The sequence below is a fragment of the Lathyrus oleraceus genome, chromosome 7, assembly GCF_024323335.1.
Source record: "Lathyrus oleraceus cultivar Zhongwan6 chromosome 7, CAAS_Psat_ZW6_1.0, whole genome shotgun sequence".
In the NCBI taxonomy this organism is placed as follows: domain Eukaryota; kingdom Viridiplantae; phylum Streptophyta; class Magnoliopsida; order Fabales; family Fabaceae; genus Lathyrus; species Lathyrus oleraceus.
Window position 1 is genome coordinate 262,687,519 of NC_066585.1, and position 26,042 is coordinate 262,713,560.

General features: G+C 34.8%; 1 protein-coding gene across 1 annotated transcript; it reads right to left on the reverse strand.

Moving 5' to 3' along the window:
• Positions 1 to 232: 232 nt before the first annotated feature.
• LOC127100755 (phenylacetaldehyde reductase) lies at positions 233 to 1,799 on the reverse strand. Its single transcript, XM_051038025.1, has 4 exons — positions 1,146 to 1,799; positions 907 to 1,069; positions 640 to 826; positions 233 to 556 (listed from the first exon to the last, which is right to left on the reverse strand). The coding sequence occupies exons 1-4, from the start codon at positions 1,629 to 1,631 to the stop codon at positions 412 to 414; spliced, it is 981 nt and encodes a 326-aa protein (XP_050893982.1). The 5' UTR covers positions 1,632 to 1,799; the 3' UTR covers positions 233 to 411.
• Between the last annotated feature and the right edge of the window lie 24,243 nt (positions 1,800 to 26,042).

The following is a 26,042-nucleotide window of genomic DNA, read 5'->3' on the forward strand; positions in this document are numbered from 1 at the left end:
TGGTTAATAGATTACAACTGACATTACAATTAAAATAGATTTAGTGGGAACCAGTTAACGACTGAGGTTAAGCAATTAGAGCTTCAAAATCAGCTCTTTTTCTACGACTCAGAAGTGAAATTGTCTTTATTGTAAACGGTTACACTCCCGTATTAACTAGTTACGATACTTGAATTATCAATATCACTTTTATCGGCCACTCGGCCACAACAAAATGGATTAAAATAACAAATGAAAAAGGAACATTATATAATCTGATTATAAAGCACTAGTAAACTTATATATGTTCCATACAGTACCAAGCCTTATTTTACATTAAGAAATAACCCATCCTTATGTAGAGTTTCTGAATATAAAACAAACGTGATTATGATTATCAATATTTTTCTCTAAATGGAATATCATCATAAATTAGAAGTCAACAAACTTTTTCTCTCTTAAACTTTCTACAATCTCTCTGAGGCTCACTTCTAAGGGAATAAATTCAACTCCCAATTTCTTTGCCTTCTCTTTAGAAACATGAAATGTTTGCATCAAAGACTTATCATCTGCACACCTGATAAGATTGTTAAAAAAGTTAGAAGAGAAAACATTTTCTTATAAATATATCATAGTATTGAATTGAATAATAAAACTTACTTGTTTGGAATTTGCAATGTTGGATACATATGACTCAAAATCTTAGTAAGTTCAGAGAAATGTATCACTCTTTCAACCAAGCAATATCTTCCACTAGCAGAAGAATCCTCATATGCCAGAATATGCGCGTTTGCAACATCCTTCACATTGATCCATCCAAAAGCAGCATTCATAAATGTGTCTGAACCTGCATAACACAATTGAATGTTCTTACTCAAAAGAAAATTTGAAAGGAAAAAACATTGTCCAGCAAATAAAAGTTACTACCATTTATTAAGTCAAAAATGAAAGCAGAACTTTGGTTAAGCACAGGTTGCAAGAGAGGACCAATCGTCACAGCTGGATTCATAACAACATAGTCAATGTTGTTTTCTGTTAGAAATTTTGTTGCAGCTTCCTCTGCTGAAGTCTTTGCATATGAATACCACATCTGAAACAAAATAAAAAAATTCACTTTCACATTACCATTATTATAATAACTACATCAAGTATATACAATATAGTACCTTTTGGTCACATAAGAAATCTGCATTTGAAAACCATGTCTCATCAACCACAACTTCTTGAGTTCGAGGTCTTCCGTTATATGCAACAGAAGCAATAGAAGAAGTTAAAACAACTCGTTTAACTGATGCTGATTTTGCACATGACTTCAAAACATTAAGAGTTCCCTTCACAGCAGGATCAATTAACTGTGTCTGAGGGTCGTCGACAACGAACTGAACAGGTGAAGCAGTATGAAAAACACCATGACAACCTTGAATAGCAGAATCAAAGGAACCTTCTTCTAATAGATCAGCCTTAAAGAGTTGCAATCTTTCCTTTGCACCATCAAGTTTAAGCAAGTGATCAACCTTATTTGGATTATCGATATTACGAACAGTGGCTCTAACAGTGTAACCTCGTTGCAGAAGAAACTTAACCAGCCATGAAGCAATGTAACCTGAAGCACCTGTCACACAAACCACTTTTCCATCACTGATATTCATCATCCTTTGAATTTCTTCTATCTTTCTTAACAATGGATAGATAGATAGATAGAAAAGATCACATATACTTAAGGGAAAAAATATTGCTATTCATCTTTTTCTATAGATTGAATATATATCCCAAAACAAGAGAATGCGGTTATAGAATGGGAAGTGACATATATAGCTCAAAGCTTGTTTGATTTAGTTTTTTAGGAACAATTTTCGGTTTTTAAATAAGTTTGAAACTAGTTTGGATATAGCATTTTACAAACATGTTTCCTTTTTCAGTTTTCGCCTTTGTATTTGAAATTGTGAATTGAAAACACTGAAATTGATCATTTATGGCAGAAGCCTAATAGTATAGAACTCTACTATATTTTCTTAAAACACGTGAATTTAACGAACATAAGCTTACAATTATTTTTGTTATTCCTAAATCGTTGTTGGTTAATGTCTCGTATTGCTTTATGTTTCTTGGAACTGGTAAAACTATCATTAAACATCCACCATTGCAAAGAATGGTGTTGTAAAATTAAAATAACATTTAAAAAAATTAAAAACAATAAAGTGCTTTTAGTGTATGCGATGACAAAATAGAATTTCAATATTAGAAAAATTGATAACCGACGACGGCACTAAAAACTTGACACGTCGTAAGCGTACGGTAGTATTAAAGAAGTAAAAATGATTGTGTTACCACATAGACCAAGTATTAATTACCGAATTCTACTATATCGTTGATTAGCAAAAACGGTCGAAATTGAGTTTGAAACGAATAAATTTTAAACGAATAAAAATTATAGTTTAAAAGTAGGGTGCATGCATGATTCATATCTAAACATATTTAGACAGACTAATCTGAAACTCTAGTTCTATTACGAGAAACAAATCAAATTATAGAAAGATAGAGAAAATTAAACAACACATACTTTCGTCAGGGTGTTATCACATCTCTGACAAATAATTTGTCCACGTTCGTCGGCCCATTTTATTTGCTTGAGATAAATTTCGCGCAACTATAAAAATGGAGCTGTCTCAACCGAGTTCGAGACACTTTCGTCGTCTCGTACTCAGTTGTTTAGGATTTCATTTTCGAATACATAAACACACCCTTTCAATGTATGATTGGTACCTGAAATGTTTTTACTTTCGCAAATGACATTTGCGTTAAAAGCATAAAGTTATAAAATAATTTTTAACTTTGTTTCTCGTAATAAAATGATAGAGGGTTCACTTGAGATATGTCATAAGAATGCCCACATGACCCTTAGTCCCAAGGAGACTACTCACACATGTTTATCAGTAAAACAAATAAAGTATTGACATACATGATAATAGAAAACAATAATAAGGACAATAGGAAAAATAAGAACCTGAATTTAAAGCAAGAAATACTTGAATAAAAGGCTCCAATGGAATTCTTGAATACAACAATACAAGTTGCTTTGAAAGGAATGAGAAGTCTAAAAGACACCATCAACAAGTTTGGCACGATAAGCCTAATATTCTTGTTCATATATCTTGTTTCTCTCACAAGGTTTTTTCTTGTAAAGATTGTCATTTTGACATTAGCTACAATAGACACTTGATAGGAGAAAGAAACTATATTACATTTTGTGATATCAATAAGAGAAACAAATTTATAAAGATGGAGATGTTTGTTGTCACTATAGAGCATAATATTGTTGAAGATCATGTTTTAGACATCATGGATGACATTTTAAATGTTGAAACTAAGTTATGACACAAAAAGCTTGGGAGGATAAAGAACTTTATTACAGAGAAATCTATCATATGTATGTGTCAAGTTGCGAAGTAAACCAAGAATGAGGGATTTAGTGCTAATTCGGAAGTGTTCTCAAGCATTGTTGAATAAGGTGTGGTCCTATATTCTCAAAGAACATGTGAGAGTTCATCGGCCCTATTTCACTTTGCTGAATCAATTATTCTATTTAGTCCTTTCAATATAACATGATTAACGACCTCTACTTGTTTGTTCGTCCAAGGATGCTCTAATGGTGTGAAATATTGATTGAACTTCATAAATATTTCTTTAACCAGTTTGACATGTCGCTAAAATAATGAGTCTTTAGTATGAGCCTCTCCTCTGACTTGTGACACTACATGTTGTGAATATATATGTAGCTTGTGCTTTATGCCCTCATTTCAGCTGCTAATGTGAGACATGCCTGAAAGCTTCATACTCAACCTGGTTATTGATTGTGCAGAACTCAAAATACAGGGATACTTCAATCACCAAACAAGATTTATTTTCCAATATAAGACCCTCCCCACTTCCTCTATTATTAGATGACCCATTCGTGAACACAACATAAGTGTGAGCTAGTTCAGGTGCGTCCGAAGTCATTTATGGTGTGAAATTTGCATATAATTTGGCCTTCATTTCTTTCCTAGGCTCGAAGGAGAATAAAAACTCGGACATCTCGATGGACCATATGGTTAGCCATCCTTCTTATTTCTGCTTGTGGAGAACTTGCTTCAATGGTAGATTGGTAAGAAAAACAACAACATGTGCTAGAAATTAACATTGTAGCTTCTTGGATGCAGTCGCTAGCACTAACACTAATTTCTTTATCTCTTGATAACATGTTTCGAGCCTGGATAACACCTTAGATATGAAGTACACCGGGCTCTAACTAGAATCTACTTATTTAATTGGGACGACACTGACTACTATGGTGGAGACGACTAAGTAAAGGAACAAAACATCCACGACCACTTGTCTGGATAACACCAGTGGGTTGATAGAGTTGTATTTAGAGATACATGCACCTTCTTACACTGTATAGTCCATTCAAAATGTGTTTCTTTCTTCAGTAACTTGCGAAACGGTAATGTGTGTTGAGCTGGCCATGAGATGAATCTGTTTAAGATCGTGAGCATCTTGCTTAATTTAATTACCTTTTCCTATGTCATTTGCGCTCCCACTTTGTTGATCGTTTCACATTTATCCAAGTTTACTTCTATGCCTCTCTCTGTCAAGTTGAAGCCTATGAATTTTTTGGCTCTTACTCTGGAGCTACATTTTTCCGGGTTGAGCCTCATATTATACTGTCACATCTATTGGAACACGCTCGCTAGGTGCTCGCCATGTAATCCTTCTTTGTTGGACTTGACGATCATATCATCCATGTAAATTTCTAATTTTATCACCTATCTCTTCTTTGAATACTTTTTTCATCATACTTTGGTAAATTGATACTACGTTCTTTAGGCCAAAGGGCATGACGATGTACCAATAGTTTTATTGTTCGGTCATGCAGGTGGTCTTATCCATGTTTGCTTGGAACGTGGATATCTGGTTATAACATTAATACACATCCATGAATGATAATAATTTGTAGCAGGCCGAATTATCTACTAGCTTGTCAATGTTCAAGAGCGTATATGAATCTTTCAAAAAAAACTCAGTTGAGGTCGGTGTAGTCAACACAAATTCTCCATATCTCTGAAGATTTCTTGACCAATACAATAGTGGAGAGAAATTTAGTATATTTAACTTTAGAAATAAAGTTTGTGCCATGTAGACCTCAGACAGTACGCAAAATATCTTTCTCCTTTTCATGGCATTGTCATCTTCTTCGTTGCGCCACATAATGGATGAAGGGGTTAATGTACAATTGGTGACAAGCCACACTGGGATCTATGTCGGGTATTTTGTTGGAAGAATTTATGAAGATATTAAAATTAGGTTTAATTAATTCAATGAGCCCTTTCTTGACCAAAGACGGAAAAGCAGGCCCTATACAGACCAACCTCTTAAGATTATCATCGAGTTGTATAACTTCAATATTGTTGTCTGGGACTGGCCTCAAGGTTTTGTCTTTGACTCCCGACAAAGATTCGAGCTCATAATCTTGTAGGGTTTCATATTCTTGCACGTTGAGGTCAACCGTATTGATTGTAGTATCCTAAGTCTTCTTCCTTTCCTTTTCGGGGGAGATGACAATCGTTGAGGGGTTCTGAAGCATGGTTTCCTATATCAGGCGAGCTTTTCTTAGATCACCTAAAACGAAACCAGGATTTCCAAAATCGTTATGATATTTTACTTTCATATGGACTATAGAATCAACCACATCTAGTGTCATGAGGAATGGTCTCTATAGAATGACATTGTAAACACTTTCGCAAGGGATTACCAAAAAATAAATATGTGTCAACGGTACTTTCATCCCTTCCTCTTATGAAGGAAATTAGTAGTTATATGGACCTAGGAGGGTGAGTAGAAGAGTCATTGATAGCTAGAATACTCTTTTTTTCATATGGCATATGATCTTGCTCGCATAGTCCAAACCCCCTAAAGATGTCGAGGATCATAATTTTGCAAGATCTCCCATTATCGATAAGGATTCGTACCATTAAGTGATTTGGTATGGTAGAAGTTACGTCTAGTGGAAACCTCACATTGGGAACTCCATCCACTTTCTTGTGGTCTTGAAACCCTATGATAGGTATATGTTCTTCCCGATTTTTAGATACCATCGAAAATCTTAAAGAGTTCCACAATGGATGAATTTTGTTATCCTCTTCCATACTAAACGATCCACCATCTATCAGGGAGATGTTAGGGTAATAAAATGATATTGGAGTTGTTAGATCAGTGGTGACTTCAACCGGTGGATCATATACATCACCGCCTTCTTCACGGCCAGATCGTGGAATTGATTTGTGACCTTGGGATCAAATATTTTTATCAAGGAAATTTCCGAGAACCAGAAGTTGATTCCCATAGAAGGTGTCATTATTTTGTATTAGAAATAAAAATATGTTTGGATCTAATAAATTTTAATTTTAATGTGATAGAGTGAGCTTTCATGCAGTGGACTGGGGTGGACATATCACATTAACACTCCAACTTCCAAGTCACATTATTAAGTTAGAAATTAGTTTGCGTATGTAAACGAGAGTATACCTGAAATAGAGCATGATGAACTTTATAGAATGTGGACGGTTAGAGTTGTCCCTGTATGACATGGCACCTCGTACAAAGGATCGTATGATTATATCTTATGATGGTGAACACTCTTAGTCACTAATGTCTTAGCATGCATATTCTTTAACTGTTCTTTATCATGATAGGGCATTATTGCCCTTGGACCTATGGTCGGACTGAAACAAAAAGGTTTTTCTTGTTTTGATCCTATTAGTTGTATTTTCTATAACTTGATTTTGAGGAAGATTGTCAGCAAATCTCAAATTCTTTATGGGAGGTCTTAACTATGATGTTTTATCATAATCTTCATTTTTTTATTTACTTCCGTTTGTTTTTTCTAACCTTCTTCATGACCATTCTTTCTTTGAATATAAAGTTCATCAAAATTTCAAACATAATATACATGATTTCTTCCATAGTTTGTGCCCCTATATTATATATTTGATATCCTATATATGATATCGAGTACTCTAATAGCATAAATTTATCTATTTTTGGATCAAACTTTCCAAATTTTTCCATGATGTTTAAATAAGGCAATAACAACCAAAAATATGAAAAATAAAAAATATTTTATTTGATATCTTTCTAGAGTTCATATGATTTTTTGTTTTAATATTTTTCTTATACACAAACAATTAAAAACATGGAAATATGTATTAATTAATTCAACCACTATCCTTTATGACCTTACTAGATGGATCCTTTAAGCGTGTGATATAACCATCATGTCACTGGTTTTGAAGTTTCAATGTTGTCCTTCAATATTCTCTTCAGCTTCTTGTATGCTTTTTCTATGAGTGAGGGGATGTAACCATCATGTCACTATATGCATATGACAAGTAGGTGAATGGATTTATATAATCATAACTGGGATGAGTTTTCTATTTATAGAGTGGATGGGTTCCTAATTTCTTCACCGATAAGTCCAATTTTAAGAGCTAGGATCTATGAGTTGATTATAATTCATCAACAATATCAATCCTTTTGTTTGCAGTGTTATTTGATCCCATTTTGGAATTTGCAAGTTGTATGGTCAGTCTGATAAGTTGGGTCTACATCAGGAGGCCAATGTAATTCTGAAAACGTTTCATATGAATAACCTAAATAAATGAGAAATTATCAAAGGAATAATACTTTCTCTAACACTTATTGGAAAACTATAAATAATGTACCGCATATCCATATCATATCAAATAACATCGATAATATGGACATGTGCTCGCCACATAGGTGAAGTCACCACGTCATAAGGCAAACTCAAATTTGAGTAATGTAGATGAGTCAGGCGTGAGTTACATATTCAAAATACATACAAATAAGGGACCGAGCATTGAATGTAAATAAAGAAATAACGTAAGTAACAACTAAAGATTTTAAGAAAAAATTAAATCCAACACATGGAGGAAAACACTAGAGAAATATTTATTGACAATAGTCACATTGAGGCTTTATATGTGTATCAAAGATATGATCACATACATTATACTCACCACAAGTACATTTGGAGTTCACCTTAGGGCCTAGTAAAACTAACCTAGGTCTCATGTTCAATCATTGTGACGTTATTGCTGGTGGCGACAACGAGGGCGCTCATTCTAGTATTTCGTAAAGTTTTGCTTTTTATTTTTGATTTCATTTCAAGGATAGAAATTTATTTTTTGTTTCATTTTTTTATATTCTTTTTGGTATATTATTTCTTTTATCTTTAACAGTGGATGCAAGGACTATGACTTCTCCCATCATCAGATCTCTATCACATGGTTCACCAATTTTATCTCCACCTCTTGTGACACCCCCTTGCTAAAGCTCTTAGTTTCCTTAAAACCATGGGAGGAGCTCAAGAAAACATCGTGATCTCCGTGTCTAGACTCGGCGGTAAAGTTTCCTTTGTCAAAAACTCGGGGATGGTAAATTTTGTCACATGCTCACCGGCGAATATAACTCGAGTTCAAGGCTACTAGTTAAAGGTACACCCAATTATCCGAATTGAACTGGGTCGGGTCAAAGTTTAATGGAGAGATACAAGTTTGATGTCATCGACAAAGCTTATAATCTCGAGGTTGTCGTGCATCACTATACCTCTAGGGTTTAATCTGACATCATTTTTGTATTCGCCAATTCTTCACTTTAACATGAAGATTGCTTGATTTACTTGGATGACCATCATATTGTTCATTCTTCTTTCATCTAAAATTCTAGATTTCGTAAATACTATTGATGTCCTTAAATATAAGACCACATAGGGCTAATTACGCGAATTAAGAAAGTTAATTAGAATATTAGATTTATTGACTATTTGTATAACTTTACAAGTTTATCCTTAAGAGGCATAAATAATTAATGTTTATACAAGAGTATTTATTTTATGTTGCAAAAATAGATGTAATATGATTAGGGGAATGTTTGAGAAATAGTAAATAATGCACTTTGAAAGTTGAAAAGGGTCTTACAAAAAGGGACAAGTAAAAAATTCAAGAGAGTCTTATAATTTGGAATGGAGGTAGTATTAATTTATAATTATAGATACGAATCTAGATACAATACCACCATTTACCTCAGTTGTTCATTGACCCGAAGTAAAACCTTAAAAATTGGGCGCCTTTTTATTTTATTTTATTTTATTTTAAAGTTAAAAATAAAGTATGTTTCGCCTCAGTTGGAAGGTCAAATTGAGGGGAAAGTCCAAAGAAGTAATAGGTTTGAATCCCAACACCTTTCAATTTTATTTTTAAATTGAAAATTTTTAACATTACACCTCGGTTGCAATTCCCAACTGAGGGAAAAAGTATAACAAGATATGGGTTCGACTCCTAGTGACAAAATTTTGTGTTTTATTTATAAAATAGTGGCACCTTATTTTATTATTTTAATTTTTAAATGAAAAATAAATTGTATTTTCACTTGGTTGGAATTCCGAAATGAGGGGCAAAGTCACTTAGTTTTGTTTTTCCAAGGTATAAATAATGTTATACATGCATTCACTTTTTCATTTTCGTTAATGAAACTCTAGATGAATTTTCTTTCCTCTAGCTCCAAACTTCATCTTCCATTAACCAAATCCTATTTCTCCACTAAAATGTTACTTGTTGTTTGTGTTGTTGTTGTTGTTGTTTTATGTTGTTATTGTTGTTGCTCTTATCGATACTCTTATTGATGCTCTTATTGTTGTTGTTGAGATGACTCAACTCGTTATATTTGATGTTGATATAAAACACCATCAACAGGGAGAAGACTCAAGTCCTTATTAGGTAGTGGCATCAATGGATGGCCATGGGTCACAAGTGTTCACAAGTGTAGGGGAGTTTTTTTGCCCAGGTTCATTGGAATGTTAATATAATAGGTTAAATTTGTGTATTACTCATGTTATTGTGACTTTTAAAAATGTGTATCTTCTGTCACTTTACTGTACTCTTGACATGGTAGGATGAACTAAATGAATTTTATTTTGAAGCAACCGAGAGAAAAAGGGGGGGGGGGGGGGGGGTTGCCTACGTCTCGGTTGGAACTCCCAACCGAGGGAAAATGTTCAATGCACCATTTTAAAAATGTTATTGCTGGGAGTTGAACCCATGATCAAAGCCACTTTTCGATTTGGTTGGCAGTGGCCCGAGGGAAAAGTATCGAACTTTCCATGACACCCTACATTACATCTCCCTCTCAAGTGAGGTAAAAGCCTTATTTCAATCGAGGTAAAAGCCTTATTCCCTAGTAGTGTAAACTAGATATTTCATTAGAATAAATCTTCATGGTAATGTGTAAACTACATGCATTCTCTTAAGAAATGGATTTGCTACTTTTATAAAGTAAAGTTGTGATTATCTTGTGTTGCTTTACTTTTCACATCCTATTCGAATTCTCTTTCTTCTTTTAAAAACTTAATCATCGAGTGATATCTGTTATAAAATACCAATCTGAAATGACTATGAGTTTAAATGGTTCTCTACAACTTATATATTATATCATTAAATATAACTCCCATGTTATGACATTGGAAACTAATAAGTTTGATATAATTCTTCTTTTCACCTTAATATCTTGTGAAACATATCTTCATGGACAATGATCCAATGCCATTTTTTACATCACAACAAATAATACATTCTATGATAAAGTTTTCACTACAATTGTAAAAAAGACCGTAATGAAATCTTTAAAAATGGTTTCCATCTTTTTTTTAATTAAAACCATATTAAATTTTCCTACGGTTGTGAATTTCAATCGTGGGGAAAAATCGCACTAGTCATGGGTTCGACTCCCAGCGTCAATAATTTTACGTTTTATTTAGAATAAAAGTGGTGTCTTTTGTTTAAATTAAAAATAAATTACATTTCCCCACACTTGAGAATTCCAATAGTGGAAAAAATTTATAGTGGTCATGGGTTCGACTCTCAATCCCAAGAATTGTGTCTTACGTATAATAAAAATGACATCTTCCTTTTTTTTAATTAAAAATAAATTACATTTCGTCAAAGTTAAGAATTCCAACTATGGGGAAATGCACTAGTCACGAGTTCGTCTCCCAACATTAACAATTTTTTATTTTATTAATAATAAAAGTGGCACCTTCCTTTTTTTAATTTTTAAAATAAAAATGAATTACGTTTCCCCGGGGTTGAGAATTCCAACTGTGGGGAAAGGTCACTCAATTTTGTTTTTCCAATATATATAATGTTATATGTTCATTTATTTTTGCCTAAATGGAATCTTCCATGCCCAAGAGGAACTTCATATGTTATCTCCAAACTTCATCTTCCATTTTAACAAAATTCTATTTGACCATTAAACCGAACTCTAAAACATCATGTCTTCCATAAACTAAACTTGAAAACATACTTTCTTCCATTAATGAGTCTTAAACCTCCATAATTACTTCTCAAACTTGAACGAGACAAGGAAAGCATGGATTTAACTTAGCATTGTTAGTTTTCGTTGTTGTGTGCCAGATAAAATGTTTAATATTGTTATCTTGTTGTTGTTAAGTTTAAGGCTTAACGAATTTTATTGATTTTTTTATTGTTGTTTTTGTTGTTGATGTTTTTTTATTGTTGTTGTTGTTGAAATTTATTGTTTACCGATTCTATTGATTTAGTTTTTTGTTATTGTTCTTGTTTTTGTTGTTGCTACTCTTGAAGATTAATGTCAAGGTTCAATTCATCCAGTACATGATCTGCTTGAACCTTAACATTAATCTTCAAAGCCATATTTTCAGCCGAGAGATGACTAGTCCTTCTACTTGGCGTTGATAAACTAAAAAGAATATATGGTGTTGATGTAATACTTTCTCAGCTAGGATAAAACTCAAGTCCTTCTATAGTTGTAGTAAGCTTTGTCTTTTTGAATAGTTTATGTGAAACTTTTTTTATTAAATGATATTTAATTAACACCTTGTTCGCTTGTTGAATATAATAAGGTGGTGGCAACATCAATATGGAACATTAATCTTAAAGGAAGAAACTAGGTGGTCTAATGCTAAAGATGAAGAAACTCTTGGAAACTACAAGTCCTTGAGTTCTATTTTCAATGGTATGGAAAAAACATGTTTAGATTAATCAACACATGTAGTGAAGCCAAAGCCAAAGATGCATAGGAGATTCTCAAAACTGCACATGAAGACATAGATAAAGTTTGTATGTCAAGGTTGTAACTCCTCACAATAAAGTTTGAAAATCTAAGAATGAAGGATGGTGAATCCATATCTGACTTCAACATTAGGCTACATGACATTGTCAACACTTCTTTTGATTTAGGGAATAAGATGTCAGAAGAAAAACTGGCTAGAAAAATATTAAGATCCATACCTATTAGGTTTGATACGAAGGCCGCAGCTATTGAAGAAGCCCAAAACATTAGCACCATCAAAGTGGATGAACTCATTGGATCTTTACAAACTTTTGAGATGGCTATATATGATAGAACTGAAAATAAAAACAAGAGTATTGGTTTTGTATCCAACACTGAAGAGGATGAAGATCAATATGATACTAAATAAAGTCTATCAAATGCTATAACACTTGTTGGTAGTAAGTTTAACAAATATTTGAAGACACTGGACAAAAGATGGAGGATAAATATTGAAGACAAAGTGTCAGAAAACTTCAAGAACATTGGTCCCCAGTGCAAGAGCAAAGATGAAGACAAACCCATCAAAGGAAAATGGGTTCAATGTCATGAATGTGAAGGTTTTGGTCACATTAAAGATGAATGTCCTACCTTTTTAAAGAAACATAAATGAGGAATGTCAACCACTTGGTATGATTCTTAGAATGAGAGTGAATAAGAAATAGCTAACAAGGTGATGAGTTTCACTGGAAAATATGAATCTGGTAGCGAGTCTAGTGATGAAGAAATCACTAATGAAAAGTTAGCTAAAACATACAAACTTTTATACAGTCAGTGGAAGTAACCATGCATGGTTGTAGATAAATAAAAGGAAACTATAAGTGTTACACTTCTGGAAAAAGAAAAAATTGGCTCAATAATTTGGAGGTCTGGAAGAGGAAGTCACATTGTTAAATTTCAAACTTGATAATATGACAAGTTTGTACGTATGTTAAATAATGATTCTAAGGATCTTGTTAAAATCCTGGAAGTTGGAAAGATGTCTAATGATGTGAAGTGAATAGGATATGACTACAGCTCCATGAGCAAAGAAGGAAAAGTTCCCACTAAGAAAAAGATCCAGACGGGAATTGAACCTTAAAATGACTTGGCAGACGGGAATTGGACCTTAAAATGATTTTTCACAAGAGAACCTAACCTTAAAATGATTAGCCAGATGGGAACTTTATACCTAACTCCAAAGAGAGGGTGGAAAGAAAATATCTTTCAAGTAAATGGCTAAGAATTTAAGGCTACGACACCGAAAGAAAGGCTTAGGCTATAAGTGTTTAGCAAAATGATATTCCTATTACTAAGGCTCAAAGTTATTAAAAAATGCCTCAGTGTGTGTTGATCAAATATGATAACTTAATCGGAAATAAATCAAACCAGATAAAAGAAAAATGCATGGATACAATTAAAAATTTAGAAAAGTGCACAATGGAAATATTTGGCTTAAACCTTACTAGATGAGGTATATGTAGGTTGGGTACAAGTCCAGTGATTCTTTTCTCATCCTTCACCTTCAAGTTGCTAGTTTTTAATTTAAAGATTAAGTCTCTTTTGGATCATCTCCTCAATGCTATATTTAAACTTATAAATATGAAAAAAACATAAACAACTACAAACTCGTTTATTAAAGAAAATTAAGATCTTCCTGGAAACTTATGCTAGAGTCGCTACTTCCTCTTGATATGGTTCTTGAATGGAAATAAAATAAATTCTACAAAATAAAAACTGATTAAAAATTGATGGGTTGCCTCCCATCCAACGTTTCTTTTACGTCACTAGCTTGATACTCAATGATCAAAACACATCAGGCGTAAGGGATTCCCTCACGCCGGTAAAAAAATCCTTTTTTTAATCCTCTTGTGACTTTCACTACCTTTCTCTTTCAATTTCTATCATGTCTCAAGATCCTCCTTAAAAAGTGTCCATTTATATGAATGAAACACCACCTTTTCCTTATTAAACTTCAAAATTAACTCACTGGTCTCCACATCTATTTTAGCCCTCCCGATCGCCAAAAATGGACGCCCAAGAATCACTGATACTTCTGAATCATTTTTCATGTCGATCACCACAAAATCTGCAGGGAAGGTCAACTCATCGACATGAACTATAACATCTTGTAAAACACCAAGCAAATGAGTTACAGATGAGTCGTCCAAAGTTAGTGTCATGTTGCTCGGTACAATCTCTCATATCTCCAATTTCTTGAATTTGATCAGCGGCATAACATTGATGCTCGATCCTAAATCACATAAAGCATGTGGGATTTGTATCCCCCCAATGGTGCAAGTAATGTTGAACTCTCCTGGATCATTCATCTTTGGTGGAACTTCCGACGGTTCTCCCAGCTCTTCTTTTTCATCCTTGTTCGTCTGTTCTTTAGTCAACTTCTACTTTCCTCCTTTAAGTAGTGCATACATACGCTTAGCAAACTTGGGAATTAATTCTGAAATTTCATGAAAAGAAAGAGTTACCTATAGTTGTTTCAACATATCTTTAAATTTCTCAAACATTCCTACCTCATCCTCTTGTACTAGTTTCTTCTTGACGATGGGATATGGAAGTTTTATATACTCTGGTAAAGGTGGATTTGTTTCATTTAGAATTTGATCATTTGTCCTCTTTCAAGGAGAATTTGTATCAATGAAGTAATCAAGGTTGACTCCTCTTTCTTCTTCGTCGCCTTGATTTCCATTCTCCTCCTTTTCACTTTCATTTTATTTATTCTCAATTTCGTCCTGTTGAACTTTTTCTATTTCCTCCTTTCTAGTAACCAACCCAAAATCCGCTTCCACAACTTTGGAAGTTTCATTCTTGGGATTATCAACGGTGTTCCCAGTGAATCCTCCACTTGAGCTAGGAAAAGCTTCTATTTGTCTAGATAATTGACCAATCTGAGTCTCCAAATTTTTAATTTACGCATCATTGTTTCTAGCCAAAATTTCATGGTTCCTGCTTTCCTACTCCAAACTAATCTGGGTGGCCTTGATGAAATTTTGTAAAGTATCTTCCAACTGTGAATGCTTCTTTTGGAAGTTGGGAGCTTGTTGGTTTTGTTGCATATCTTGGTTACCACTTTGGTTTTGGTTGTTTCTCCAACGAAAATTTGGATGATCCTTCCATCCCATATTGGAGGTATTGGAATAGGGGTTGTTTTTCTGAAAATTTGCAAATTGGGCCTCTTCACTTACCCCTTCTAATTAACACCTTATGTTTTCATGTCCTCCCCCATAAAAGTCACACTTAAGTGATTGTACATGGCTCACGTTAGCTTTATGTAAGCAGTCTTCAACTAGCTGTTTATTTGATAAATCAATTTGAGTTAATAATGCAGTATGAGTATCAACAATTAACATACCTTTGGGCGTGCCACTAGTTTCGAGCTTAACTGACCTTTCACTTTTTGAAGGGTATTCATTCATGCACATATTTTCAATGAGGTTCTTTACCTTTGGTTTGATCGCAACTTATTGAGTCTATGGAAATATCTAACTGCAAGTGCACATTTGTATCGTGTAGTTTTAAAAGATATCGAATCCACATGGACCAATAATCAAACTTAACACTATCTATTGGTGCTATGTAAATCTAAGGCTTTTGAAAATTTGATTTGGGGGAAATTAATACTAATATTAAAATAAAGTTTGGAAAATATATTAGAAAGGAGAGGCCGAAATGTGGATCCCGACGTACCTCGGGGACTCGATAAGTCATTGGCGTGTGTTAATGTATTGAATCACTTTTTAGTAGAGAAATATTAATTTAAAAGCCTTTGTCTCACACTCTAGTTTTGTTGATTCTAGCTATACCTCTGGATAAAATGCCCGCTCCCACCAGTCCATTTGCATCAGGAAATACTTTTTGAAAATTAATAGACTCTAATTAATCCTAAAGCGCTCTCGCTGTATTTAGGATTAATGTCCAATTTTTACTATTTGGTTCAAGTCTCAGACTCTCGTTTTTTTGACTCAAACCTTAATGTGTTCACTCTCGTGCAATACTTTTCAGAATTAGAATTAAAAATCAAAACCAGGAAAATGATTTATAAAAAGGTTTATGCCAACTTATTACCGAATCCTGTCGGAACGACGGTCCTCACATACCGGACTCAAAACAGTTTAGCCATACATGATATTAAACATAAATGTGTGATTCATGGTAATAAAAATTAACAACATCATTGCAAATAAATAAATTTCAAACAGATAGAATTAAATTAAAGAACTTATATAAAGAACTTGTAAACTGGAATTAAATGCGGAAAAACTTTGAGTACACTGAATTGAATGGAAAAGAACTTCAAATGCCGGCAACTTTGATCCAAGATTACAATAGAAGATTCTAAAAGCTATGGTGTGATAGTCCCCTAATGAGAGAGCTCTATCACTTTTGGATGTAATTTCTGCTTAAAACTAAAAACTAAAATGTATGTGTACAAACTTGGATCGCAAAAACTGCTCAAAACTAACATTTTATAATGAAAATAAGTGTTGAACTGAGTCCAGATCGTGTAGACTTCGTGGGAGAAAAATATGGGGGAATGGGGAAGGAGTGATTCCTTTTGTTGCATTTTTTCAGGAACCGAACTTCATGGCGGTCTACATGAAGCTTGTGGCGGCCGCCATAAGTGCAAAACGTGCTTCTAGCCTTTTTTGATGTGCATGGCGAACGCCATGAGGCGTGTGGCGTTCTCCACAAGCCTTTGACTACATCTTCAACCTTCCTTTTTCCTCTCCGGTGGGTTCCACGCCTGCCTAGTCATGGCGGGCTCCATTCAGGTGGCCACGTGTGTATTTTTGCCACTTTTCAACCGATTTCTTCATAAATCGACTCTTACTCGTAAAGTACCTGAAGCGTGCATACACTACAAGCATAATACTATAAAATGAAATAAAATAATAATAAAACATGTTCAAATTGAGTCAAAATAAACTATGTTTTTCGGTGTTATCAAACTCTTTCATACTTAAACCTTTACTTGTCCTCAAGCAATTGCTACACATATGAAACAAACTTTTGAAAATTATGCACCAAGTTGAAATCAAGACTCATGAAAAAAATTCAATTGGATACTCATCCTATGCTATAAATTCATTTTCGGTTAGAGTTGCATCAATAGGTACTAACTTCTTCACTAAGGATATCGTGGGAACACAAATCTGCATGGTGCATACATAAGTCTCCCCCTATACAAACCAATCTGAGTCATGTCGTAATGTATAAGCCTAATTTACTCATCTTTATCTTTATCCTTTTTCATTCTAGTGCAATCACATTAAGCCCGTTATCCTTCCACACTCATAGCAAGATAATATGTTAGTGACTATTATCTATCTATATGTATATTCTTTTTTTTGCACTTTGGCGTGATTGATATTATCAAAAGAGGCTTGTATCGTTGGGTTAAATGACCAGGTGATAGTCACCTAACTTAGATGGAACATCCTTATTAATTTGGTCTTTCTTTTCTCTTTTAAGATAAAGATCATACACTTATTTGAATTGATTTCTTGTGTAGTGTGTGTTTGGGATGGTGCTGACTGCTGAATAAACTACTTAAGGAAAATTAAAGGATGAGAGTTTAAGGTTACGACATGATAAGTACTCAAATTTGATATGTATATTCGGGAGATTCACGGTGTTAAAATGATACCGGTTTTTTAAAGTTTTCTCAAGTTTCTACAATTTTATCCTAAGTATCGCCTATAGCCTAAAACTTTCAAGATATGCATTGTTAGTCTAAGTCAAAAAAAATTGGTATGGCTTAAGAAAGTGAGGGAATCAATAAGCAACAGAAAACCATGCATAAAGACTTAACAGTACATGCAATGACTCTACTAACAATACTAAAAAGTAAAAACAGATAAAATTCTAAAATCGTGAAACAAACTAAAAATATTAAATCTAACTAGAAACCAGTAAAAATGAAAGCGATAAAATTCCTCTCCCACACTTAAACCAAACATTATCCTCAATGTTTTGATGAAAGTGAGAATAAGGAATGAAGAACCCGAACGATATAATCAATATTTTCCTTGGCCTTGCCACCAATCGTCTTGTCCACCTCGACCATACCCACCTCTTATGTGTCCATTTTGACCATGTTCTCTCCGCATATAAATCTCCATGCTAGCCAACCGCTCAGATAAATAGTCCAATTGGTTGTTATGGTGATCCTCAACTGCTTGGGAAAAATGGAGATGCTCTAAGATCTCTTGGTGGTGGTTCTCCATAGAAGCCTGACAGGTCTGCCACTGCTGTACCTACTCCACCATGGCGGTTTGTGACGCCTGAACCTGCTAAATGTTACTTGTCATGGTGTCCTGGATGCCCTTAAGTGTCGCAGGCGCCCGAGAAGTGAAGCTTGGGTTGCTTGGATCAATTGCACATCATTTGTCATATTAGTCTGAAAGGCTTGCATCTGATCCATGTGCTCCACCATTGTTGCTTGTTATGTTTGAATTTGGCCTATATGATGCATCATACTTGTTTGTTATTGATGCATAACATATATCAGGTTGTCTCTCTCAGTGTCAGTGGTGTTCCAGGCATGCATCTCATTGAATATATCATCAAGTGTGGCTTGCGTAGCGCCGAAGGAGGTACCTGTAAAATGGTCAGAAGAGTGTGTCGTGTGTGTCGGTTAAGCAGGAACATGGGGTGAGTGGTGTGGTGGGGACTGGTGTATAGGAGAGACTCGTTCTATCTGATCATACTCATCATCAGTAGCGCCATCAGTAGTGACATTCTCAGGAATTTTCATGGGCTCCAGACCGGCCTCAGCTCCAGCATTCAGGTTATATATCCAATTCGCCCTCACTCGCACATCGGTGCGGTTGGGGCAAGGTAAAATAATACTAGGGACTACCTTGTTGGATATCACCAATGAAAACCTCATATCACTCTTGTGTCTTAATTAACTGAATGTGGTGGCATACATCAATGTCTAGGGAGAGCATGGGTAGAGGGTCAAGCGTAGCAAGCTCCGCGTGTAGGTCTAGGGCATGAGCTATGGAAGTAATGAGTCCTCCAAATGTGATGTGCCCCTTCTTAACAGTGTGAACCGCTTGCATGTGAGCCAACAAAAACGAGGCTAAATTAACCTGTGTATGTTCAAAAATAGAGTGTATATAAAACAAATCCTTAGCATTAATCCTACTTTTGTTTTCCCGGCTAAAAATGGTGCGCGTCAACATTTGGCAAAAATAACGTATGGTCGGGTTATAGATTTGTGGGGAATTGTTTCCCTCAAAATTATCAGTCTGGTTACCCGTTAGTTGTTCCCATAATGGACCAACTTCATGTGGTCAATCAGTATCCAGGGGTGTTTCACAAATAACACCCTCTCCGTGAGGAAACTGTAGCAAGTTAAACATGCGAAGTTTAACGATGCCTACTGTATTGGAAGTCAAACTATTTTTAGTGTAAACTAAGGAGCTAAGAAAACTAAGGTCAAACTAACATAAGTGGGATCTCTGCATTCATAAAAATGTGTTAAACTCAACCTATCCAGCATCCAATATACACTGTCGTACAATCCTAAACTACGTAAGCAAGAGTCATCTACATACCTTGTCGAAATGATGTCTCAACTCAGCAGAGCTTTGTAGTGCTTTTGCAGCTTCCGACCGTCTCTACCTTCACGAAAGACTACTCCATTGAAATCAACATTTCCTCCTTGAGCCGTTGTTAGAGTTTATAGATGAGGTATGGTGAACAGAGAAACATTTAAGAGTGAGAGTGGTGAAATTGTGAAGGTAGGTGTTAGTTTAAATAGTAATGAGATTGGTAGGTGAAAGAGTGAAGAGATAATGAGGTATTTTATGGAATAAGGAGGATTTGAAAGGGTTAATGAATGAGGGTAGTTTTAAAGTTAAGAGGATGAAGTGGGAAAGTTAAAATTATGGGTTTAAGACTGATTTTTGCATTCAACAGATTCGTGGACACCTCCACAGGGTTTGTGGCGAATGCCATGCTTTATAACTTTGGGCTTTCTGGCTTTAGAGTTCGTGGCGAACGCCACAAGGCGTGTGGCGAACGCCATGCCATTTAGTGCGCTTGGGCTTGCTCTTTTGGGCTTCTGGGATATTTTTGGCCTACATCATTGTTAGTTATGTAGAATTTTCTTCTTGAAGAGTAATAAAATTGAATTTTGAAAAGTAATAAAATTGCATATAAATATAATGGAAAAAATATCATTATAAAATATGAAAGAAAAATTGGAAATTATGGGTTGCCTCCCACACATCGCTATGTTTAATGTCGGTAGCTCGACTAAAATTTTTAAACGAGTCCTAAATTAGAAAGTATAAAAATCCTAAACTAGAAAAAATGGAAATTAATATCCTCCCCCACACTTAAACTGAGCAGTGTCCTTACTGTTCAAATGGAAGGTAGGAATGTTGTAGTACTTAAACAAATAATCAGTCACGTCGCCCGATATTGGGATGTAAGAATTTGGGGATAAAGTAGATCTCTTGATAAAGATGATTGAACTAATCATGTGTCACATCCATAAAACCATGGAAATTTAAGAGAATGGTAGCGACATCATCTCGAAGAGTAGCAACATCAGTCCTAAGGGCGTCGAGTGCACTAGCATGATTGATGTGAGGAATGGCACGAGCAGCAGAGGCATGCGAAGGAACGTCAAAGAGGGGTGTTGGATGGTATACATAGGCAGGAGGGGTCTCAGGTGGAGTAGGTGATTCGCCCTGACCTTCTAGGTCGTAAAGCCAGTTATCTCGGTTGTGCACATTGGTCCTCTCATGGTTAGGTAAAGTAAAATGGTGTACACCTTGTTTCTAATAAGCAATTCATACGTATCAGGTCCTAGGTTTCTTATAATCCTATGGTTGAAACAGAATACCATGTTCATTGGTCGAATACCTCCTAGAGGGGTTAAATGGGAAAGTGGGGTTTTACGACCAATGGCCGCAACAATCATAGTAACAAGGCCTCCTATTAGGATGGGCCCCTAGATTATTCATGGAGTATATGAATAAAATATTCCATCCGTACTTAGATCAATTTGTGGTTTTGTTTATTGATGAAATCCTGATACATTCCAAGTATGATGAGAGCATGTGGAGCATCTGAAGGTTGTTTTGCAGAATTTGCAAGAGAAGAAGTTGTATGCGAAGTTTTCCAAGTGTGAGTTTTCTAGTGGTGGTATTGTTGTTGATCCGTCAAAGATAGATGATGTGTTGCAGTGGAAGACTCTGAAGTTTGTTACTGAGATCAAAAGTTTTCTTGGTTTGGTTGGTTACTACATGAAGTTTATTGAAGGCTTTTTGAAGATATCATTGTCTTTGACTTAGTTGACTCGGAAGGTTCAGGCTTATGTTTGGGATGTAAATCGCAAAGAGAGTTTTCAAGAAGTCAAGAAGAAGTTGATGTTTGCGCTAGTTTTGATTTTTCCAAATCCGAGCAAATCCTTTGTTGAGTATTATCATGCTTCGAAGATGGGTATAAGTGGTGTGTTGATAAAGAATGGTCAGGTTATAACTTATGCTTCTAGACAGTTGATGGTTCATGAAAGGAATTATCCTACGCATGATCTAGATTTGACAGATGTAGTGCTTGTATTGAAAATTTGGAGGCATTATCTATTTGGCTCCAAATTTGAAGTGTTAAGTGATCACAAAAGCTTGAAGTATATCTTCGATCAGAAAGAGTTGAATATGAGACATAGAAGATGACTCGATTTTTTGAAGAATTATAATTTTGGCTTGAGTTACCATCTTGGTAAAGCCAATGTTGTAGCTGATGCACTGAGCAGGAAGTAGTTACATATATCGATGCTGATGGTTCGAGAGTTGGAGTTGATTGAGAAGTTCTGAGACATGAGTTTGGTATGTGAAGAGACTCATAAGAATGTGAAGTTGTGCATGTTGAAGCTGACTAGTGGTATCCTTGAAGATATCAGAGAAGGCTAGAAAGTTAATTTGGGATTGGTTGACCGAATTTTGTTAATCAATCAAGGTAAAGTAGGCTGCTTCAGAATCAATGAGAATGGTGTGATGAGGTTCAGATACAAATTTTGTGTACCTGATGTCCCAGAGCTTAAGAAAAGTATTTTTGAGGAAGGGAATATAAGTGGTATGAGTATTCATTCAAGTGCCACTAAGATGTATCTGGATTTGAATAAAATGTTTTGGTGGCAAGGAATGAAGAAGGACGTATTTGAGTTTGTTTATGCTTGTTTGACGTGCCAGAATTCAAAGATTGTACATCAGAAGTCGTTGGGTCTGATGCAACTATTGAGCACCCTGAGTTGAAATGGGATAGTATTTCTATGGATTTTGTGACAAGTTTGTCGAAGGTGACGAATGGATATGATTCCATTTGGGTTATTGTTGATAGACTAACTAAACCGGCTTATTTCATTCTAATTAAGATCAATTATCCTATGAAAAAGTTATTTGAGTTGTATATTAAGAAGATTGTTAGCCTACACGGTATTCGGTTGAGCATTGTTTCAGATAGAGACTTGAGGTTCACATCGAGGTATTGACAGAGTTTGCAGGAAGCTTTGGGTACTAAGTTGAAGTTGAGTTATGCCTATCATCCACAGACAGATGGTCAAACAGGGAGAAACCATCCAATCCTTGGAGGATCTGTTAAGGACTTATGTTATAGAACAAGGATGTGCTTGGGATAACTACTTACCACTGATTGAGTTCACTTACCACTGATTGAGTTCACTAACAATAACAGTTTTGATTCAAGTATTAGAATGGCACTGTTTGATGCATTATATGGTAGGAGGTGTAGGACACCTTTGTGTTGGTATCAATCAGGTGAGAGTGTGGTGCATGATATTATGCAGCAAACTTCTAAGAAGATCAAGATGATCCAAGAGAATATGAAAGCTTTACAATGTCTCCAGAAGAGTTACCATGATAAGAGGAGGAAAGCACTTGAGTTCCACGAGGGAGATCATGTGTTTTTGTGAGTTACGTCGGTAACTGGTGTTGGTCGAGCTCTGAAGTATCAAAATCTCATGCCACATTTTATTGGTCCATATTAGATCTTGTAGAGGATAGGGGACACTACTACGGAAAACACATAAAATGACGATTGTGAAACACATATAATGACAGTTTCATGTATGTTGTTAGGTAGCATGTGATTGTATGTATGCTGGTTTCCACAGCGAGTGGGTGACCATGGTTATAACGTAGGTAGCGCGCTACTTATAACAACGGGTAAAAAAGACAATCGTTGCAAAATAATTTATAGGTCCTTGGTTCGAATCCCAGCAACACCAAAATAATTCATGATTTTATCATTAACCCATATAATTTGATTCAATCCTAAATTATTCAAAGTAAGGATGATGAATGGATGTATTCTAAGTCTTTCACACAAAATTTGGTTTCCTCTTTTTTTTCAAGTATATTTTGCAAACATCAAAATTGTGTCAAAGACTCAAGCTGACGTCCATTTATCATCATTGTTTTGAAGAATTTGTGGCATTGAAAAATCAAATTATATGGGCTAAAGAGGAAATCATGAATTACAAGATGCATGCAATTCGAAAAACATTGGATCGTCTAAGTTTTTTTTCAAGATAATTTAATATTTTTGATTATTATCTCAAACATCAATTTAAATGAGTGGAAGTTCAATGAGGGGTTAGTGAAACAAGCAATCACAGATGATATAAGAAACTCACTAACAACATTTATCAACAAAAATTTTAATTAATTAACATAGATTGGGAGGACTTGACAACTAACCGTTCCTGGAAAATTAAGACAAACTTGTAATGAAAGGAGGATAAAACTGAGGACAAAACTGCAAACTTATGTTAAATTTGAATGAATGTCATTCTAGGTCTACCACACAAGCTTGCATCTTTCACTTCAGCTTCATCCTCTCTTGTATTTTTTCTTCGGTAACAACACAAATCAATTGTAATCCTACAAACACCATGTAAAAAAACATGTTAACATAAACTAGAAGTACATTATAATCCAACAAAAATTTATCAACATACAAAACTTTGTCAACAACAACAACCAACAACGAATCATGTGAAACATAACAATGTCTTCAATCTTCATGCCTAGTTGAATTCATGCAGTTCTCAAAGTCTTCATAGTTCTCAAGGTCTTCATCTGATTCATAATCAGTTGCATTCAGATTCATTAGGTCCTTCACAATAGCCTATACCTTCCTCATCTTTTCAGGGTTAAGATTCTTGAAAGGATATAACTTGTTCCACCAGATGGTTCAACAACACTAACGTGATCCCTAACAACTTCAGGTTCCCTGGCTTTGTTCAACCATAACTCCAACATATCAATAACCCCATTTATAACCTCAATCTCGTAGATAAGTTAACTCATACTATTCATGTTGAGAGAAGGATATGAAATCTGAGAGATGGATCTGAAATCTGAACAAGAAGAGAAACCCTTTTCAAAATTACATACAACAACGATAACATACAACAACAACAACAAAAACCCATAAACTCTCGAACAAGAAGAAAATCATGTGAAAATCATGTGATACATAACAAAAAAATACACGAAAACGAGAGAATAAGGAAGAAGAATAATACCTTTATGTATGAAGAACAAGATTGAGGCTATAATGTAGGATAGGAAAGCTAATAATGAAGAAGAAGAGAGAAAATGTATGTTAGGGTTTTGCTATGAAAGATACAAAGATACTGTCAAGAAGTGAGAGCTAATTCGCTTATATATGGGTAAATAATTTCACCACGGTCGTATTCAACAAAATTTCAATTAATTAAGATAGATTGGGAGAACTTAATAACTAAACGTTCATGGAAAATTAAGACAAACTTGTAAAATAAAAGGAGGATAAAACTGAGGAGAAAATTGTAAACTTGTGTTAAATTTTAATCGATGTCATTCTAGGTTTATCATATAAGCTTGCACCGTTCATGGGTAAACAGTTTCACCACGGACGTATTCAAAAACCGTGATGAAATGTAATGACTTTCACAATGATTGACATTAACACCGTGGTGATAGGTATTTTAATTTATATTTTAATTATAAGGACAACACTCATTGTAACTAAAAAGTAGAAAATTGTTGGAGCTGGAATTCGAACCATGTCACTCCATGAATGTATAATCACGGTTAATTAGTTTGACCATTATCCAATGTTTTTTCGTAAATATAAAAAAAAATAAAACGCGACCAAAAATGAGGTATTACCACGATTAACTGTCAGACCTTTGTAATTTAGTGTTACAAAAGGTTTATTTTGTAGTATTGGGAGGCGGCCTATCGAATTGCCTTGCCACCGCCACTTGCTAATCTTCATGATGTGTTTCATGTGTCTCAGTTGAGGAGATGCATTCTAGATCCGTCTCATGTGATCCAAGTGAATGATATACAGATGAGAGAGAACCTGACTGTTGATGCATCACACATACAAATAGAGGACCGGGATGTGAAGCAGTTGTGTGGTAAGGAGATTGCCTTTGTAAAGGTAGTGTGGGAAGGACCCGTTGGTGGAAGCATGACGTGGGTGTTGGAGAGTCAAATGAGAGATTTGTATTCGACTTTGTTTCCTTCAGATACTTTCCGAGGGCAGAAATTCTCTAATAGGGGAAGAGTTGTAACACTCTAAAATTGGATTAAATTATTTAATCAGATTATTTCAAATTTTAATTAATTAACTAATATTTTACATGTTTTAGTTAAATATGTATGGTGATTTGTATGAGCTTTGGGTGGTGTTTGGATGTGTAGTATTTGTCTATGAGGTTTTTGGTGGTAGATATAATTCTTTTTTACTTAATTAAGATAATAGAGTTAGAATATTAGAAGAAATAATGTGGAATATATTATTAGAAATATTAAAATAAAGTTAGA